Below are 21,492 nucleotides of genomic sequence, written 5' to 3'. Positions count from 1 at the left end.
GAAGATTGCATCATTTTGACATGGTTACTCTTTTTAAGTTTACGACATACAGTATCATGGTATTTTTCACTTTTAGGCAATGCACTGTATGTCCATTTCCATTATCATATTGTGTCAAATACAACTACAGTGGGAGGAAAAGGTATGTGAACGCTTTGGAATTCCTCACATTTCTGCCTAAACTGGTCATAAAATGTGGTCTGATCTTAATCAAAATCATAAGAATGAATAAACAGTGTCTGCTTAAACTAACACCACCCAAACATTTACATTTGATCATATTTTTATTGGCCATAGCATGTAAACATTCACAGGACAGGGAGGAAAAAGTAAGTGAACACCCCAGAAATCTCACTAAACTTCAGCAGTTTTGTAAAGAGGGATGGTCCAAGATTCACCCTGATCGTTATGAGTGTATAATCTGCAACTACAGGAAAACAGTTACTGCTGCAAAAGAAGGATCAGACAGCTGTTTAATACAAGGGTTCACCTACTTATTCCACGCATGTTGGGTGGTATTAGTTTAAGCAGACACTGTTTATTCATTCTTTGGATTTTGATGAAGATCAGACCACATTTTATGACCAATTTAGGCAGAAATGTGAGAAATACCAAAGCGGTCACATACCGGTGCCTTTTCCTCCCTCTGTATAGATACAACTTTTTTTCTTGGCATGAGCGTTGAGTTGGTTTTTTTTTTTTTTTTTATGTTTTTTGTTTTTGACGTCAATATCTGAACTCAAGAAATCCTGTCCAAAGAGTTGAAACAGACTAGCTTTAATTCAATTTTTTTTTTTTACAATAAAACCTACTGTGCAGGGGACTCCAACCTGTTGCTCGGGAGCTCACAGCCCTTTCCAAGTAGCTCCCCACAGTTTTTCAGTTTAACAAAGGCTTCTTCAGTCCAATTTTTTCTATTACTGTCTCAAGTCAGAATCAGTCATTTCTCTTTTTTGCTTCAGGTGAAATATCGTAAATAAACGAAATTCATACTTTTGGGTTGAAATGACAATGTACTGCACCTAAAAGTGCAGTACATTCCCATAGTTACAAGCAAAACTCGCTCTCCACTGTTTTTATTTTGTAAAAATTATCTCGTGGAAGAAAACAGGTTGGAGACTCCTGGCCTAACATATACTGTGAGGTACATCAGTTTTAGGCGCAGTATTTCACAATAAAGCAAATGTATACAATTTTCCAATAATGTATCATCAGCCCCACCGTTCAGTACAAAAACATGACCAAATCCTTAACATCTGTATTCATATCTGAAACTAAAACGACCACCGTTTCAAGCTTGACAGTCTAGTCATGTACATCCCCACCTTCTTCTGTTAATGCTCCCGTTCGTAAAGGAGTGTAAAACTCACAATAAAGAGGGTTGATGGGAAGGGTTCAAAACAAAGCACTAAGGGCAGGTAAGAGCATCCGTGTATCGAGCTTCGCCCTGTGTCCCCTGTGTGTGCAATGTCCCCCCACCCCGTCCCCCCCACCCCGACCCGAGCATTATCCAACCTGCATCTAAGAGCTGCAGTAGACGCTATGGCACTTTACTTCATAATGAGTGAGTTAGCGGTGATGTACAGTGGGTTCGGAAAGTTTTTAAACCCTTTTTGATCATTTCTGCTTTGTTATGTAGCAGCCTGACATTAAAATCATAAATATTTTCTACACTGATTACCCTTCAATTACACATTTACACAAACGTCCATTGCACCCATAGCTTAGTTTTCGTAAAAGTTTTAGGTTTGTGGTAAAGGCACAGGAACATAATGCCTTAATATAAGCCTTAGATGAATAATATCAATGGCATAATAACATAGGAATAAATAGAGGGATATAGAAACTCCCTGAATCCACTGCAGTATCAATAAATATTCACCTGTTTTGGGCGACAGACTTAGTTGCTTTGTGGTTGCACTCTTATGAAGTAAAGTGCAGGCTTGCTTCAGTAGAAAGCGTCGATGTAGATGGTGCTGGAATTGCTTGGTGTGGGGTTTAGTTACAGTAAAATTGCTACTGGTGCTTTCCAACAAATCTCTCAAACTTGAAAACAATATTGATTTACATTTTTTTTTTTTTTTTTAGCTGTGCTCATTTTCAACATTGGATTGCTGACTTTATAAGATGTGCCTGTTGTTGTGTTTATACTGTATGGGTTCTGCATTTCATTGGATTTTGTATGTGATGTTAGTGTTGGCACGTCTGAAAGCAAAACTCAAAACAAGACATTTATACAAAATTCAGGGTTTGGAGTCTGAACATCCCTTGGTTGTGGATAATATTTCGGGAACTTTGAACCAATTTTTGGGGCTTTTTCCTTGGCTTTATTGGTCAGCGTGGGTGGATGCTTTGTTGAGCTATTTTATAACAAATGCTATTCTAAACTGTAATATTAATACTCTTCGTGTTTTGATCCTGGTCCACTGTATCCCATGTGACCTACTTGAAACACAGCTTTTCCCTGTGGTTGCTTTCCTTGAACAATCCATACCGACTGTGTTACGTGTCTTTCTCCTTTTATCGACAAATATTTTATCTAAAAACGTAACCTCTTACCTCGTTACCCCCGCCTGCTGAACCAAGCGCTTTTTCTCCAGTTTGACTTTACCCAAATCTAAAAGCTGTAAAAAAAAAAACTACAGCAAACAAAAATGTGACCAAAAAAAGTGACACAACATTGGCCAAAACACAAAGCAACTAAAAAACAAAAAGCAATGAAAAAGCAACAAAGCAGAGAGGCAAAAACGCTTTAAGAATGTGACAAAAACATGGCAGCAAAAAAGTTACTATCACTTTGGTAGGTCTTAGCTTTCAAACGCAGCTCTCCGGTTGGGCCTTTTTATTATTAGTGTTATGGTAAAGCCGAACTGGAGAAAATCTGCTCAGGTTCTCAGTTCAGGCGGGGGATAAGAGGTTAAAGAAACACATCCTTAATAACCAGCTGTGTCAGAGAATGATTGGATTCAGGCTACAATCCGATAAAGTGTATGGTTATTGATGAGCTCGTATTGAAAATAAATCAATAAAGGTACTACTAATGTTTCAGAAAGCTATTTGTCGTGTACACCTGCCCGGGGATCGCAATTACTAAATCTGCAGTAAGTTTAGCTGAGCCGTTAGCAAAGCATCGTGAAAGAGAGTGAGTTCAGCTTTACTGTATTAATCATTCAATGTCATGATGAGTTTCCGAAGACAATTATCTATACGTAATTTGTTGCCGATTGAAAAACCTATGATAAATAATTGTTGCGCTCATACCAATGTGACTTCTGTGGGAGCTGTACATAGATTTAGCACCAAGTACAGCAGGATACAGGAAGACTGCAAGCATGCAATAGATTACCAGACTGCTGACTATGGGCATGCACATAAGAGCTTGAATACGACATAAAATCAATAGTGGTTGTTATAATTATTGTTGCATTCAGAAGTGAATTGATCAGTCCCTGTTTAGGCACATACTGTACTGAAAGCCAACCGTTTCTTTTCATGCATTTTTCTTCACACTCTCTTCTCAGATTCATGATAAAGCGAGCCCAAGGGAGAAATCGTTTTGGTATGAAGAACTTTAAGAAGAGATGGTTCCGCCTCACCAACCACGAGTTCACCTACCACAAAACCAAAGGTGCGATCGTCGTCACTCGTTGAAATCATGCCTCTGTGTGGGTTTAGTGCACTGCAGCCGAATCTGTTTTTTTGTTTTCTTTCTTTCTTTTATTGTGTGGAGTGTGAGAAACAATGGGAGAAAGTGCTGATGGGACACTTGGCCCGAGCGCCTTCTCTCACATGTGTGCTGCAGATCGAGTTACTGAGTAGGCAATAATTCTGCTGCATCCAGGCCGTCCTCCTGCACACGAGAAACAACTCCAACAGTATATATATAGACTGCAGTATCCATTGTACACCTTTATTGTTCAGTGCAGTTTTGGATGAATAAAAGATAATTGGCTTTGGCTTCGCTTGAGTTGAGAAATATGTGGAGCTATTATGTGTCGAACTACAAGCAAATGGAGCAAATGTGTTCCCCCTAAGCTGTGTGGAATACTTGAGCATACCCCCCAAACTTGAGTGTAGGCAACCAAAACCTCTTCAGAATAACAGTGACACATTTTAAAAAACATTTTAAAGTAATTAAATTTACTACAAAAAAGATGAAAGCTCAAATAGAATAATCTGTAATAACCCGCCTTAACCGAGACCCACATTTTCTCCATGTTCCGCTTGACCCAAATCTAAAAGCTTCTGGACTGGAGAGTTCACAGCAAATGGGCCTCATTTCAAAGCTAAGACCATGTTGTTACTGCGTCGTCACTTTATCGTTCGTTTTTTGACACTTTCTTGTCTTTTTTTTTTAATCTTTTTTTTGGGGGGTATTTTTTTGTACATTTTTTTGTCACTTTTTTTTGTATTTGATTTATTTTTGGACTATTTTTTGTCATTTTTTTTCACTTTTTGTTTCATTTTGGTGCATGTTTTCAAGGAGCTTTTAGAAGAAGAGCCAAACTGGAGAAAATGTGCTCTGTTCAGGTGGAAGTTAAGAGGTTTAAGGCAGTAATGCAGAAATTAAGTCTAATGATTTCAACCTGTACTTCTTTTCTCCAGGAGAGGGTGCCCTGTGCAGCATTCCCATTGAGAACATCCTGGCGGTGGAGCGGCTGGAGGAGGAGTCTTTCAAAATGAAAAATGTAAGGCCACACACGGTGAACTTTTGTCAGCCTTTTGGGATCTCAAGCTTCCAATAAAAAATAAAAAAAAACGAATCCCTGACTTTTCCCCAAATCCGACTTGTTTTTTCTTGCTTTCAGATGTTCCAGGTCATTCAGCCAGAGAGGGCGCTGTACATCCAGGCCAACAACTGCGTGGAGGCCCGGGACTGGATTGATATATTGACCAAAGTTAGTCAGTGCAACCGCAAACGCCTCAGCACCTATCACCCTTCAGCTTACCTCAACGGACATTGGCTCTGCTGCAAACTGTCTGCAGACGCCGCCCCGGGCTGCACTCCCTGCACCGGGTATGGATACTGTTTGCCATTGTCTTTATGCCTGTGGTCTCATGGTAGTCAGAGAATCAAAGAAGAACAATTATGAAAATGAATAAGGGCTTTTGTAATGTATTGTGATTTTGCGTTTTTGTGTTGCTCATGATGTCTTCCGGTGTCTTTTCCAGAGGTCTTCCCGCCAACATACAGCTAGACGTCGATGGAGACAGAGAAACTGAGAGGATTTACTCCCTGTTCAGCACATACATGACCAAACTCATCAACATGCAAGGTCAGAAGATGTAAATCAGTCTGGCGTTACATTATATCATCAGCACACACTATCATTGCTCATTATATTGCGCTGTATGTTTTAACCGCGTTTCCTCTCCACAAACAGAGGCGTGTGGCAGTAAGTCGGTGTACGACGGTCCTGAGCTGGAGGAGTACTCCAGCTTTGTCATAGATGATCCTCAGGAGACGTACAAAACTCTGAAGTTGATCGTGTCGGCCGTACAGACGCTGGAGCAGCAGCACACCAAGTACAAACGGGACAAGTTCAAGAAGACCAAGATAGGCAGTCAGTAAGTAACGCTCCGGGATCACCCAACTTTATAAATGGGCTCGAATGAACAGCTAAAGATTTATTTTTTGGGAAGTAAGGCTGTGGAATAATGTGTATGAGAAGATAAAAACATGTCCCATCATAAAACAATTCCAATATATGTATAAAACACATACTAAGTACTGTGTAATGATGACATGAGGGCAAGAATCCTGAATACTTTTGTTTCGATCTTTTGACATTTTGACTATGGTTATGTTATGTAGATATTTTGGTAGTGAACTGAAGGAAGCAGTGATACAGCATGTACAGTATGTTAAAGACCAGGGGTTGGATTTGAATTCACGTTTTAAAGCAGTACTAAGTAACTCATTCCCCTAGAGGCCATAAGCGCCACTGCAGGTGTCATAGCATGTTGCGTTTTTTTTACTCATTAATTGTCCTTGAGAGAAAATACTACACTGACAGAAAAGACAAAGGGAGAGAGGGATATTGTACATCCAATTACACAATGGAGATTATGTTTTTACTCAAACTTGGCTATAAATACTGTTTAAGTGGCGCTAGCCCGCAGTTAGCTTTGCCCGTTAGCCTGCTAGCTTCTTCTTTGTGATTCCGTTAGTGTGTATTGGTGGCACCTACCCGGTGGCAGCAAAGTTGCAGTTGTGGTTTTCTGGCCAGAGACACCAGGGGGAGATGAAAGACCCCCCCAATCATCCCATTAACACTTGTATTACCCCCAGAAGGACTATGAAAAGGATTTATTAAGATAGACAACTTAGTAGTGCTTTAAATGCAAATAAACTAAACTAAGCGGCAGATTGACATTACAGTATGAATACTTGGACAGTTATGTCAATCTTGTTCCCGTTGAAATCATTCATAAAGTGGATGGACTTATAGCTGAGAATTTGTTTCTGATGGGTTCAAGTGCACCTCATTACAACCTAGCGATGTGCAGCCAATAGTGGCCCACTAGGCTATTGGGTAAGGCTGAGGTGCACTTACAAGGAAGACTGTTAAAGGAATAGGCCACCGTTTTTACATACTGAGATATGTTCTTACCTCACTTTAGACGTGTTAATATATCCCCGTCTGGTCTTGGTCCGTGCGCTCTGCCAGGCAAACGGAGCACATACGCAGCCTCTCCCACATGTCACATAGCTCCAAAAAAGCTCACGATAGAAGCTACCAAGCTCTTCCACGTGTTCCCTATTTAAATAAAGTTACGTGAAGTGTTTTCATGCGAAGTATATTTACACAGAAATGTAGTTTTGCTCCTCGTATCATTACGCCTCACAATATAGTCCTCCTTTTTATTTGCTTATAAAATCGACATGCTACATTTCTGTGTAAATATACTTCGCATGAAAACACTTCACATAACTTTATTTAAATAGGGAACACGTGGAAGAGCTTGGTAGCTTCTATCGTGAGCTTTTTTGGAGCTATGTGACATGTGGGAGAGGCTGCGTATGTGCTCCGTTTGCCTGACAGAGCGCACGGACAAAGACCAGACGGGTTTATATTAACACGTCTAAAGTGAGGTAAGAACATATCTCAGTATGTAAAAACGGTGGCCTATTCCTTTAAATCCTAATTCACCCTGTACTGTTCCATTGAGTAAACCCTACATATGATTGAAATAGCATTTTGTTTTTTCTGTTTTTAGGGAACATCCGATCGGTGACAAAAGCTTTCAGTGCTACATTCGACAGCAGTCCGAGAGCTCCACTTATTCCATTTAGCTTTGGACCAGCACCGTCCTGAACCAGGCAACCAGCATATCTTTCTACATTGTAAGAAGGTTCAACTCAGCAAAGGCTGCGCTCAACGTCCAGCGAAGAGAGAAGATTAGAAGCGAGAGGCGTGCTAATTTTACCTGCGCACTTGGTTCGAAGACGAGACGACAGAAGATTTCCGAGGCTGGACAGAGGGAGCTGTTGTGGCGTCCCTTTCTGCAGTTTCTTCAAGGTGCATCGCTACAATTTGTGGAGAAACCTTGAATTTCATCAAGGCAATGAAGAACCATTGTGAGAGATACAAATGAAGTTTTAGCATCCGTTTGAACTCGATCTTCTCACTGGACGCTCTTGACAGTGACGCACTTTAATTGTCCCCAAATGTATGGATGAACAAGCAGCACACTTGGAGCTCTCTTAGCGTGTTTTAATTTCTTGACTTTTATGACCAAACTAATGGAATACAGACTGTATTTTTTTGCATTTTGGGAGGTGTTTTAGGCATATATTTTATTACTTTTGTTCCTAACCTCCTCAGGAAGGCTGTGAAGGTCGAGGACACACAAGAAGGGACCAATCACGGCCCAAAGACTCACGATGTTGGTTGTTTTAAAAGATGTTGTACCTTATTTCCACATTTCAAAGCCTTGTTGTTCCTCGTTTGTAATTGGTACAATGGTTATAGTAGTGTTTTAACCACTTTCAACATGACAAATGTTAAAACATGACAAATCAGTGAATGCTTTTATTGTTTGTCTGCCAGGCCAAACCCTTCATATTCATAACTATCCACAAGGCAATTCTGCAATTTCTTTCCCCCGTGTCTGTTTTAAAGGCTCACTTAGCCACTAGCAAAGGGTAGTTTCTTGGCTACTTAAATCGTAAAGAAAAATGAAGGCTTTGTATATTATTTTACATTTTTTATTGGTATCTCAGAAAATGAGTTTAATTTTTGTATTGATCCTAAGATAAGAAAATGCATCGGTTACTAAAACCTCTGCTTTGATCGTTTAATGTGTCTTGTTTCTCTGCTAAAAACAATGTACCTTTTCCACAAATATGAAACGGCACATTTAACAAAAGCTCCCATTTTGTAGATTACCCCCCCACCATTATTTATTCAACTCCTCAGCTATTATCATATCTCGCAGGTATCCAATAATGGCATCTCTGATTTTGTCCTGAAGTCTTTATAACGGTTGAATGAATGACGTATTGTACACTTTTTGCCCTGTTCGCTGCCTATACTGTAGAGCCCCCCTTCTACCTTCGCACCCCCCTGGATTACCCCGGTAGTGAAACCTGATTTGAACACATTCCTCAGAACTTGTCGAAAACCTCAGATTTTCTCTAAGGTACCATTCATATTATGTGATGCTTTCTTGTGCACATTTTTTTTTTGTACATTTCACCTTTATTGCCAGTTTTTTCGCCAAACCTTTGCATGTAAACAAGCCTAGTTAGTCAAAGTCAGTGATAGCAGCCAAACTTCTAACTATTGCAGTCGTTTGTATCGGTGTACATTATTATAGCGTCATGTTGTTTCCCCCCCCCCCCCCCACAAGTCAAATCATGTCCCAAACAGTGCCAGATGTCATATCACTTTTGTAATAATTATCTTTTTGGAGCATAATTGTTTTTATATCACGTTTCCTGTACTGTTCTCCGATCGCATTCTCTCGATATATTGTTCTCATGATGTTTTCTTGTCTTACAGAAACCTCGCTGTGTAATTGAATGACTGACGTGTGTGAGTGTCTAATAATGTGCTTGAGCGACTGATTGAGTTGATTTGCCAATTGATCTAACCCAGTGTTACGAGTGGGCAAAGGCAGAACCACTTTAAGATGTATAAAATCACTGCCTGAAATAGTCAAACAGTAGTAGCCTGTTTTTCCCTCGTGTAAAGAATACTTTTCGATGTACGTTGCAACCTACAAAATCTCTGCTCAGGTCCTTGCAAGGTCCCTAACTTTGACTTTTTATTATTTGCCAACTTAAAGCCACACTCTGTTACATTTTACACAAGAAATACAAGAAAATACATGGGTTAATTTACTCATGGGTGGTTTAATTGGTGAGAAATACCTGGGAATGTCCCTCAGTGTGGCTTTAACCTTGAGCATTTTGAAGGAAAAGAAATGCATGACACCTCAAGGGTCAAAGGAGGTGCGGAACGAGTAGCACGCATCATTCTCTCTTTTACATATCTGATCTTGGGCCCTAATGCTGTAACACTCGGAATTTCAAAAGGTGAATTAGGTGCTACATGCCATTTTCCAGTTTGCATTCACTATTTAGCATCTGCCGGGATACATTACCCCCCAAATATCTGTATTATCCCCCAAAGAGCACTGTGATCTGTAGCAGTAGCAGTTCTTAAATCTATGTGTCCTTCATTTGGGGATAGTCATATTGCTTCCGGACAGGAGCAGCTTGAACTCAGCCCACAACGGATGGCTGTAGGGTCTGAGGAGATCTGTCTGGCCCTTTTCAAGTGCCTTATAGACCTCCTGCAATTTTCCCCACAAGTGTGCACAAAAAAATGTGTCGTTATTTCCATTTTTTGACACCCCCTTGAAGTTGATGCATTTTTTTTTTCTCTATGTATAAAGTTATTTGCCTCCACTAGCAATAGCAAGTCATGTATTAGGAAAGGGGAAGAGTTGGAGATTGGTCACAACGGTCTTGCGTAAAGAGCACCATTACTCAAGGGAATGTAAAAAAGTGGGGATAAACTGATACTAAGTGAGCAAGAATGTCGTCAAAATGTATTTACAATGCATGTGACAGGTTCGGCCATTTTGTTTTATGATGTTTATTATTTCACTTCCTTGGACCTGGGCACTGGATGTGACGTATACAAGGAGATAGAATTTCTATAACTGTTGCCATGCTCCCATACTGTACCGATGGGCCATTGATGGACCCTCTATCCTTGGAATATGGAACGCTCCCTCTTCCTATGTCACTTTTATTTTAGAACATAACAAAATGCTACTTTTCTTCATAAAATTTCCACTTCACTTACCACCTGAATGATTTCATCGAGCGTGAAAAACTGTCTATGTGCACTTTACGTATCTAATTTAACTGAGTATAACCAGCCACCGTTGCAGCTTTCGAGTTTATTCTTTGTTTGCACATTCCTACTTGGATATTGGAAGCCTCCTTGTAGTTTCTCTGGCAAATTTACCGTCAAGTGGTTCAAAGCCTGGTTCGTGGCCTTGGGCACTTGTTTGTACTTTTAGTTTGACCAAAGTTGGATGAATAGATTTGGACTTAACCTTATGTTCATGCTTGACTTGCACATTTGGTATCATTTCCAACTAATCCTTCCCAGCACACCACCAGCTGTGTGTTAGGGAACCAGAAATGACAGTAATGTACTCCTCCTCCTGCCCCGAAGCCAGCAAAGAAATATTACTTATGCAATAACTGTTTTTAAGCATGCAATAATGATTAACAAAAAGAGAAAGTAATTCAATATGCCCATTCACTTTTCCAAAAATAACAAGCGCACATCTGCTGACCTTTTGTGGTAACCTGCGTAACATGTTGTAAAGGGAGAACAGTGTATTTTGTACAAATATTTTAAAAGTATTAAAATAAGCCTCTTAATGTGTACATAAAATGTTGAATGAATGGTAAAAATGTGATGTGTTTTTTTTCCTGAATATAAAAGAGACCAATATTAATGTAAAACTTGTGTCTGTGTCTTTTGTTTGGCCATTGTCCATCCTTTGTATTTAGCATGTTTTTGAGACTCTGGTCTCACTTTAACCCTCGGCCCCCTGTGCCTGACGTGGGCTACCCCCGATGTACTGTATCATATAAAGCCCCTTGTGACTTTTGTTTGAAGCCCCGGGCCATCCTTGCCACAGGTCCAGTTCCTAGATTGGATGGTAACATTTTGTAATATTCTCAGACCATGAACAGTTATAATATGTCATACTTATGAGACTGGCACGTTTTGTTTTGATTTATTAACACATAAAATTATGACACAACAGATCATTTCCTGAAAAATGTAAAGCCTTTTTGCTTGTGCTATGAGAGGATGTTTTAGCTTTGGTGACAGTAAAAGGCTACTGTGTTTTTCTCTTTTTACTTTGAGTTTAAATTACAAGAATACGGTTACACACATGCCACCTTTGGCTCTGATCATGTCTTGCAGTCCACGTGGACAGGTCTTAAATCTCTGTAGCCAACAGCCCAGTGTTTTGTGGAAGTGTTTTCAAAGCAATGATTCCCACTCAAACCCGGACCACAGACGGGAGCGCGTGAATCAGGCCACAGGTCTCAAAGCGGGGCACAGCGCACTCTGCTGCCTCAGACCCCTCTGCGCTTATCAGAAGCGGCCCTCCCCGCTCCTAAACCCCACTCTCCAACGAAAACACTTTCGGGAAGAATAAAGTTTTCCCTGCGCTCAGCAGCGCACTCAGAGCCAAGCCGAGCCTAGCACACCGCCTCGATATGTGGAGACGCCGGGCGCTCGGGGAGTCCTTGGCCTGTCTCGTCTTCCTCGTGACTCTCGCCGATGCGTATCGATGTAAGTATGTAAGTGTTTAGCCTTTTTCAGATCATGAGTTGAACCGTTCTCGAAACAGTCATTCACACGCATTAGTTAGCCTTCTGGCTGCTCTGCGCCGGTTTCACACGTCTTGCTCAAGCGGGACTTTGATTTGGGTTCATTTTTAGAGGGCCAGCCAGGGTTAAAATTGTCATTGTGTTGGACTTTGTCTATTAAAATGATTAACTCAAGTTGAAACAATGCCCGCACACTGCTGCTCTACAACGGAGGTCATTTCTGGGAAACAACTGTTTCGCAATGAGTGTTTTCAGGCCACTTCACAGAAGCGTAATTAGTGTGTCCATTTGGTCCATGCACCATCCAGCCATCTGTTAGACAGGGACAAGCTGCAAGAGGGGTTCACATGTCAGGCTATATCTCTTGAGGTGGCTATCTATCAATGATGGTTATAAAATATTTGTGAACACTGTAGCTCATAATGTTCATATGAGTCCAGAGATCACGTCTTTAATTTGCTCTTATTTTCTGTCATTGTTTTGCTGCTGGCTCCTGTCAGTCTTGAGCCGGACCAGTGCCTCCCAGTTCCTCAGCAGACACCGCAGAGCCAACTCTCTGTTCGAGGAAAGCAAGAAGGGAAACCTGGAGCGAGAGTGCATCGAGGAGCTGTGCAACAAAGAGGAGGCGCGGGAGATCTTTGAGAACCAGCCTGAGACGGTACATGATCTGACCACCAAACCCACCACAAGTCATTGACACGTTTCCTTTCCATGTTGATCCATGGTCCAGTTATAGCTAGTAAAGTCATGTCTTTCTAAATGTGTGATGTTTTTCTTCTCAGGAATATTTCTACCCTAAGTATGTTGGTGAGTTTACTGATCATAGTTAATTCATGAAGTTGTTAGGTTGCTTAATAATATGGAGTCTTGTTGCAGTCTGTTTGGGATCACACAGGGTGGGCATCAACAATCAGAACATAGATTCTACCATTCCTTCAAACCTTCGCACCTGTGTCAATGGTAATAATGCCCTTCCATCCATTCCTCTCCCTTCCACTCAGGACATTTACTCACTCCCTCTCACCGCTTCACTGCTTCATTTTCAGACACACAGGTGATCTAAAATAACTGTTTTCTCTCTTGCAGAGATCAGTAACCAGTGCATCCCATACCCCTGTTATAAAGAGGGCTCGGAGCGCTGTGTGGACGGACAGGCTACATTCACCTGTGTCTGTAAAGCGGGCTGGAAGGGGCCTCGCTGTGAAGATGGTAAGAACTCGCACAATTATACAGTGAGAACTAAACTTATGCCTGGAATTATCATTAACGTTTACATTTTATACGGCCAATACATCTTAAATTCAATCCCATGTGTTTTTGCAGACATTGATGAGTGCACAGACCCTGACCATCCCGCCGGGTGCAACCAAAAATGCTACAACTTTCTCGGAAGTTTTCGCTGCATGTGTGAAGAGGGCTTCTATATCAGTGATAAAGATTGTGTGGGTAAGGCTTCGTCGTTAAAAAGTCACATTAATGACACGTTAATCTTGGTATTGTATTGGGTCATAACTTAAAATGTTGTTTATGAATGGAAACAGGCAATAGTCGTTAGTTAGGTCGTAGTGAAGGTAATCTGACCCGAGCATTCTCAGCGAAGGTGTAATAAACTAGATTATGGCAGAATATGCATCAGTACTTAAGCATGAAGCAAAACATGACTCCAGGTTTGTTGTGTAAGTGTAAAAGTAAATAAAATATGATCACTTTGGCAAAATATGTACCATAAATTACGGTAACTGTGTTAATAAAATAAGAGTACACTGGGACAAACACCGGGACATAGGAACATTGTGAATCTCAGCATGTTCTTGTCCTGTTAGTGCCTGTTGTAGCATAAAGCCAGCTGCTATATTCAGTTTTAATCTATACATTGTACAGATTGGGCAGCTGAACCAACATGTTCTTATGGAGCATCTGTGAACTTCATCAAACCCTCTCCAGATGTTTCCTCCATTTGTAATTTCTGACACTGACCTGGTCTGACCTGTTACGTAACACTCACTAAAGCTTTGAGTAGGGCTTTTATATGTAGGGTAAGAAATATATAACTTAATTGGGTAAAGAAAGCTTACATTGTGAACCATTTTACTCCAGTTTGATTTAATATGACAGTGTGTGTGGTCATTGTTTACTTTGAATTGCTTTGCTTAGCGAGTACAAAGTCTTTACAAATATTTGCTACTTCATTTGTCCTATTGCTTTTATTTAAAAGAATGACTCACTTTATCGTGATTCAAAACACACGTGATGTTACTGACTTATTACTGATAACACTTTTTAACACCTGTTTGCTAAACAAATTAGCAATATTATGTACAAATCTAAACTTCAAACCTGATTCTATCCATTTTTATTTTGTAAGACAAAAAATTGGCATTTTCTTTTATGATTTTTTTTTCTTTCTCACCTTAATGTCCATTTCCCACTGTTTTTCAGATATCGATGAATGCCTACAGTATCCTCATATCTGTAAAGAACCTGCCAAATGTGTCAACACTCCTGGGATGTACGAGTGCGAATGCCCTGAAGGATTTAAGTATAATTTCACATCAAGAACCTGCAACGGTAATGGCTGACATATTTAGGATACTGCATTTTACATTTTACGTGATCATTAATGTGTCACCTTTGTTATATTGTCAACAATATACAGCACATTGTAAAAGAAAAATCATAACTTGTTGCTTTTCCTGGTCAAATACTGGATGATTTCTTTTTCGCTTGTAACACCTTCAAGCCCCTTTGTGCTCAAACCTTTTATGCATTTTTTTAAGTGAGGTTCTTCAGACGGTCATATGAACCATATTAACACAATACAAACATGTATTACGGTAAGAAAGCCACATGTGACACATTTTTATAGTTGAAAAGCACTAACCACTATGACCAGAGAGCAAAACAGTTCAAGCCTCATACTGTCTACTGTACATGTTGTTATTTCACTTAATTTCTTGTCTCTTGTGTTTCAGATGTGGACGAGTGTCTACTGAACGTTTGTGACGACACCTGCATTAACACAGAGGGCAGTTACGCGTGTTACTGTGACGGCAGAGCGGGTCTCCGATTGGCCCCGGATCAGACCCACTGTGACAAGATCCCGGTCTGTGTGGAGCTGTACGACTATAAACACCCGGAAATGCTGTACCTCGGGGAGCAGTTCGCGGGACTCCCAGTCATCTACCTACGCTTTCGACTGCCAGAAAATACCAAGTAAGAACGATGAAAAAGTAGGTTTAGATATTAATTTGGCACTGCTGGATGACAGATGGGTATGATTGCAGGACTCATGCTAAGCCCTGGGGTTTTCAACGTTGTTAAAGGGACTAGATGGAATTTAAAAATGTTAAAATTATGTATTTTCCAGCCCCAACATGCTCCAGCAATGTCCTAATGTGTAGGACGAGCCAAAAACCAACCATTCAATTGAATTCCTTTGAGTTACTTATGCAAGAGCTGAGCATCATCACCCCATCGCACAGTCTTCAGTGTGTTGCCTTTAGGGAGACTGCGCAGTCAGGGACAGCAGCCTGAAGGACAGCTTCTTCCACCAACTCTCTCCCTTCCTACCCTCCCTCAGCTTACACCTGCCACTGAACTCTGACCTCCCCCATTGCATATATTTATTCAATATAAATAAACGTAATTCCCTTTTCAGCAGAACAGCTAAATGTATTCTCCCCTTTACACTTTTAAGCTGACAGTGACCTCCCTCTTACTCCAGGTTTGCAGCAGAGTTTGACTTCCGGACGTTTGACCCCGAGGGAGTAGTTCTTTACGCCGAGTCGTCCCAGGACTCGTGGTTCATGCTCGGGCTGAGGGGAGGCCGCATCGAGGTCCAGTTTAAAAACCAGCACAGCTTCAAAGTCACCAGCGGGGGGAAAGTTATCAATGACGGACAGTGGCACGTGGTAAGAGAAGAAGACTGTGAATCACCTGTAGAGTCTTACCGGCTAACATTTGTGTGTCCTTCATGTAGTTCACAAATATCTGTGATCACATTATACTGTCAGGGAACAAAATGTATTCACTCTACTATGGTTAGGGAAATAAGATGCAGCACATTTAGCTTACACAGTCCTCAGAAAGCTGAAAGAGCGGATTTTACACCGTAATTTGACAAGACATTGATGAGTAAAAACATTTGTGAATTTTCTATTTTACATGGTCAACTTTTTAGACCAACAACCCAACTCTCCAGTCAATGCTGCCAGTGCTTGTCTCTGTGTCTGACCGATGTACTTCTTTAAGTGCAGTAAATTAATAATGCAAAGCCAGACTGCAGTTCTATTTCGATTTAATCATCCTGTAATTGAATTGTGTTTATGTTTCAGATCTCTGTGGATGAACTTGAGAGCAGCATCAGTGTGAAGATCAGTAAAGAGGCCGTGATGAGCATCAACAGCCCCGAGAGCCTGTTCACCTCCATCAACGGCAAACTGGAAACCAAAGTCTACATCGCAGGACTGCCCAACAAGACCGACAACGTCATCAAACCGGTAATCACTTCAAAAATGGAAACACATGCTCTATTCTTTCATTATTACATGATTTCGAATGGCATTTTATGGGTTTAAGTTTAAGTTGGGCTTAAGTTCATTAAGTTGGGTTTAAGTGTCATCCACGCCAAGTTTCTTTCTATTTATATACTTGCGCTCTCAGGTTGCCACAACAAATACATTTGGTAAGTGTGGATACCTGCTCCTCTAAGGTGCATGGAATTACATGGGGTGTGCTCCAGGGTTCAATTTTAGGCCCAGTGCTTTCTAACCTGTATATGCTCCCTCTTGGTGATGTCATCAGGAGACACGGGGTCAATTTTCACAGTTATGCTGATGATACACAGTTATACATCTCCATGTCTCCAGATGACACCAGGCCAATAGATGCACTTTCAAAATGTATTTCAGATATCAAATCCTGGATGGCAGAAAACCTTCTCCAGCTTAACCAGGACAAAACTGAAATGTTAATCATCGGCCCTGAGGCCCCGAGAGAGAAACTTTTACCCAAACAACAGTCACTGTCTATTAATCCTTCCTCACAGGTGAAGGACCTGGGTGTGATCTTTGACTCTGAGCTGACTTTTATTCCACACATTAAGAATATCACAAAGATAGTTTTTTACCATCTAAAGAACATAGCCAGAGTCGCCCCATTCTCTCTCGGGCCAACACGGAGACGCTAATGCATGCTTTTATCACCAGTCGTATCGACTACTGTAATGCCCTGCTTTCTGGTCTTCCCAAAAAGAGTATCTCAGGTTTACAACTCTTACAAAATTCAGCAGCTCGTGTCCTGACGAAGATCAGGAGGCGGGACCACATTACACCGGTTTTAGAATCGCTGCATTGGCTCCCGTGTGTTTCAGGATCGATTTTAAAGTTCTTTTAATGGGTTTTAAATGTCTTAATGGTCTTGGTCCTTCTTATCTTTCAGAACTGCTTTTACCTTACGAACCTTCACGGCCCCTTCGCTCCTCCGGCAGGGGTCTCCTAGTTATTCCTAAAGTCCACAAAAAGACTCATGGTGAGGCGTCTTTCCAATATTACGGCCCTCGCCTCTGGAACGACCTGCCGGAGGAGCTCAGGGCTGCAGAGAACGTTCATGTTTTTAAGAGCAGGCTCAAGACCCACCTTTTTAGCTTAGCTTTTAACTGACTAATCTATATATAATTATCTATTAGCTAATCTACTTATAACTAGCTTTTAACTGACTAATCTATTTATAATCCTAATATATAAAATATATATATGGGAGGTTGTGCCAGGTGTATTGTTTTAAATGTTGGAATCTGTAACGCACTTTGTGATACCTTTCGGTATGAAAAGCGCTTTATAAATAAAGATTGATTGATTGATTGATTGATTGATTGATTGATTGATTGATTGATTGATTGTTTGATTGATTGATTGATTGATTGATTGATTGATTGATTGATTGATTGATTGATTGACTACTGGTACATCAAACTTTGTTGAAGAAGAAGCAACAAACTACAGAGCATTTGTACATGATAGAAATCGCATGGTAGCAAGGAACAGTCAGGGGAAATACATTTTGGAGCCATGTTCCTGTATTATGAAGAAAATGCTGAACGTGCTACCTGCTAATGTATGGTGGGATATGGTAAGGGTTATTACATGCCCTTTTGTGTGAAGTGTGCATGTTCACCCCTGGCTCTGGTTTCTCCAACCACTACTACCATGTAGGGCTTCAGTGGTGGGTTTTAGTGGTTGGGGTGGGGTTGAGTGATGTCGGTGTGAGTGATTGAATGAATGAATGAATGAATGAATGAATGAATGAATGGCGGTGGTCAGAGGTTCTGTTGGTGCAGATGTGTGCAGCCACACTTCTGCCAGTCTACCTCAAAGGGAAACCGCAGCTCTACGTACAGTGTAGTGAATTAATGAATATATCCCCAACACTGTGTGAAGATTATGTCATGTGTAAAAAGAGCACTACACAAATAAGATTCCATTCCATTAATAATATGACCATTACTACGTTTGGCTATTTCCATCCAGTTGCCATGCCATCACTGTGCTGTAAACCAAATACATTCTGCTCCCAAATAAATGTATCGAGGCACCTCAGTATCTGCACTGTGTAAACCGCATGACAGTTGTTGTATACTGTCCTCAGATCAATCCCCGCCTGGACGGTTGCATTCGTGGCTGGAACCTCATGAACCAGGGCGCGTCCGGAGTGAAGGAGGTCATTCAGGAGAAACAGAGCAAACACTGCTACGTTCATGTGGAGAGAGGCTCCTTCTTCAGCGGCGCGGGACTGGCCCATTTCAACATTGACTACAGTGAGTAAGTTCACCCTTAACACTGGATTTTACCAACGGACACATGCACAGGTAATGGTGCTTTTATGGAGCTCACCAGACCGGAAGTAAAATTCTCATTATTATGGGGGGTAAAATAAAACTATGAGGTGACGACAATAATGACAAATTTATTGATTAAAATCTTTGCAGTTTTATTAAGTATTTGGTATTACATACATACAAAATACATATTTTGTTTTACTTTAAAGATCTAAATGTGAATTTTACTTACGGGATGGGCTGGACTGGTGAGCTCTAAAGGGGGCAGAGTGGCATTTTGAGGATGTGCTGGGGTTTGACCTAAAGGTTTGCCCCTTATTTCTTGCTTGTAGTAAGGTGAAATTTGTTTTGTCACCTGGCAGTGTATTGTAGTCACTGTCACCTGTTTGTGTTAGGGTTACCAAACGTTGGCCATTTGCAAAATGAGAAGCATTTGTGCATTTTTTACTCAAGCAACATTCTTTCATTTGCATATCAGGTTTGGGGCCCTAATACAGTAACACAATTTAATGACAGCCTATGTTTCACTGTTCTGGCCGCTCACCTGCAGTCAGGGGCTACAGTTTGGTGTATCTCTTCTTTGCCTCGCATTGGTCTGCTATTTAATGTTTCTGGTCCTAAAATAAAGACTCTTTCTAATTTTGCAAATGAAACTGTTTGTTTGTAGGTGACGATTACAGCTGGCACATTGATGTTGCGTTGAGTATACGGCCGTCCAGTAGCACAGGTGTCCTGTTCGCTCTGGTCCACAATGACACTGTCCCACTGTCGCTGGCAGTACTCACAAAAGATGAAGACGATGCTGTAAGTTTCCAACACTTTACTGTACAACACGATTATTACTTTACCACAGTTTTTAGATGGTGTTACAGCTCAGGAAAACACCATACTGATTAAACTATACATTTTTAATGTTTTCAACATGTAAGGCGAGAGTAAAAAACATTACACAAATGACACATGATAGTGTATGGAAAACCCCTGGATGACTGAGAGCTTTGAGGATTATGCAAAGTATGGGCATTTCTTGCTTTCGAATGTTTAATGTTATTTATTTGCTGCTAATGTGTTTATTGAGTTGTGTGGGGTAGAAAAACACAATCATCTGTTCCATTGGTTTATTTCCATGATCGTAACCAGTGCTTCAGATTATGCCCCAAACAAACATTTATGAATATATTTTTTTTTTGCAGAACTTGCAGGTGTTTTTGGATGGCTACCCTGTGGCGACTCTAGACTCGATGATGTTGTGTTATCCGGAGCGAGTGATGGTGCGGCTCAATGTGACGTCTACAGACCTGTCCATCACTGCCAACTCCTCCACTGTGTCATACATGGCCTCAGAAGGTTTACAGAGGGCGCTGCAGAAGCTTAATGCCACAATGCAAAACTCTGTCAGCACCTACATCGGCGGAATACCAGGTAGCAATAAATTAGTTTTCCAAAGTTACACCTATCTTTTAGTTAAGTAAAACTGCTCATTGCCATGAAATGTGTTCTGAAAGCACATGCCCACTCTGCCCCTTTTCTTCACAAGCTTGAACCATGTCAGCTTCTCATAGATTTTTCTGTCAGCAGATAATACTGTTTAGGACTTTTGTTTGCACAGTGGTTCACAGCGGGTACTCCAGTTTCCCCTACCACTAAAAACATGTACACTAGGCCTGAATGAATATAGTGTCTGAGTGAGTGGTTGGTGGTGGGAGGGGCTGATGGCACAGACTGGTTGCCTCACTGTCAGTCTACCCCAGGGCAGCTGTGGCTTGCTGTAGCTTACCACCAGCGAGTACGGAGTGAATGAATAATGACGACAGTGTGGTGCTTTGAGAAACTTGGTAATACAGGCTTGTAAAGTGCAATGCAAGTGTAAGCCATTATTGTTATTATTATATATTTCACATAAAAACAATGATTTGTTTTGTGCCCTCTCCCAGATGACGTCCCGCTGCCCTTGACCCCTGTCACAGCCTTTTACCACGGCTGTATGGAGATCGCTGTCAATGGGCAGCACTTGGACTTTGACGAGGCACTGAGTAAACACAACAGTATCAAGTCCCACTCCTGTCCCCCAGTGTCAGTCCCAGAGACGCACTTTCAAGCACCCGCCCCGCACAGGAAGTGACCTCAATTAAAACATCATTATTATGTTTCGAGTCCTACAGAGACATTTTAATAAGACAAAGCACAGGGGATGAGTAGAATGTCACTGGAGCTGGATTTGTGTGAGTAGTTTATTTGAAGAAGGAGTGCTGGAATAGCGGTAACGTTTGGTGGATAAATGACGTAGTTGTAGCAGTTTGTTGCAATGTTCAAATGAAGAGATACAAAGAGCTGAGCTCTGAGGCATGAATAGATAGTAGAGGTTACAAAGGTAACAAGGTAACAAATGGTCAATGGTGGCCAGGCTCCAAGAGCTGTTTCATTTCGTCACCTTTCAAATCAAATGTCTTTTGAAGAGTTTTTTTTATTATTAATGTCCAGATGAGGTCACTGTTGAATAATGTTTATTTTGCCAGTTTACAGCTATGATTATGCTGTGCTTGACTTCCTAACATTTGTGTCCAAGCAAATCTATTTAAATACTTGTTGTTTTTTAACTTATGTTTGTTTTGTCATTACAAAGAAGTGGTTTCTGGAAGTTTTGAAAATGTCTTGCTTCCAAGAAAGGTAGTAGAAAGTCTGTGTCATTTTCTCCAGAAATAAAATTGAAACTAAACAAAAACACGCTGACTTTGGCCAACTGTCTCTATCGTGTGGGGGTCTAACTTCCCTTTTG

General features: G+C 40.9%; 2 protein-coding genes across 3 annotated transcripts in view; both read left to right on the top strand.

Moving 5' to 3' along the window:
- rasa3 (RAS p21 protein activator 3) overlaps positions 1 to 8,143 on the top strand; it is a 41,096-nt gene extending 32,953 nt beyond the window's left edge. Inside the window, exons 19-25 of one of the 2 annotated variants that reach the window (XM_079555846.1) lie at positions 1,356 to 1,418; positions 3,522 to 3,628; positions 4,606 to 4,688; positions 4,809 to 5,017; positions 5,173 to 5,276; positions 5,385 to 5,568; positions 7,222 to 8,143. In XM_079555846.1, coding sequence (XP_079411972.1) covers positions 1,356 to 1,418; positions 3,522 to 3,628; positions 4,606 to 4,688; positions 4,809 to 5,017; positions 5,173 to 5,276; positions 5,385 to 5,568; positions 7,222 to 7,297 — 826 coding nt within the window. In that variant the 3' untranslated portion in view covers positions 7,298 to 8,143. The remainder of the gene's footprint in view (positions 1 to 1,355; positions 1,419 to 3,521; positions 3,629 to 4,605; positions 4,689 to 4,808; positions 5,018 to 5,172; positions 5,277 to 5,384; positions 5,569 to 7,221) is intronic. The other variant, XM_079555847.1, reaches the window with a different exon arrangement.
- Positions 8,144 to 11,556: 3,413 nt separating this feature from the next.
- pros1 (protein S) lies at positions 11,557 to 21,366 on the top strand. The gene is made up of 14 exons (XM_079555204.1): positions 11,557 to 11,843; positions 12,382 to 12,539; positions 12,664 to 12,688; positions 12,758 to 12,841; positions 12,968 to 13,090; positions 13,205 to 13,327; positions 14,321 to 14,449; positions 14,854 to 15,094; positions 15,606 to 15,792; positions 16,216 to 16,380; positions 18,527 to 18,695; positions 19,384 to 19,520; positions 19,910 to 20,138; positions 20,651 to 21,366. The coding sequence occupies exons 1-14, from the start codon at positions 11,768 to 11,770 to the stop codon at positions 20,836 to 20,838; spliced, it is 2,034 nt and encodes a 677-aa protein (XP_079411330.1). The 5' UTR covers positions 11,557 to 11,767; the 3' UTR covers positions 20,839 to 21,366.
- The last annotated feature ends 126 nt before the right edge of the window (positions 21,367 to 21,492 follow it).

This window comes from Gobius niger (genome assembly GCF_951799975.1).
Source record: "Gobius niger genome assembly, chromosome: 4".
NCBI classification, from domain to species: domain Eukaryota; kingdom Metazoa; phylum Chordata; class Actinopteri; order Gobiiformes; family Gobiidae; genus Gobius; species Gobius niger.
The sequence above is the reverse complement of the archived record's forward strand: the minus strand, read 5'-3'. Positions and strand labels throughout refer to the sequence as shown.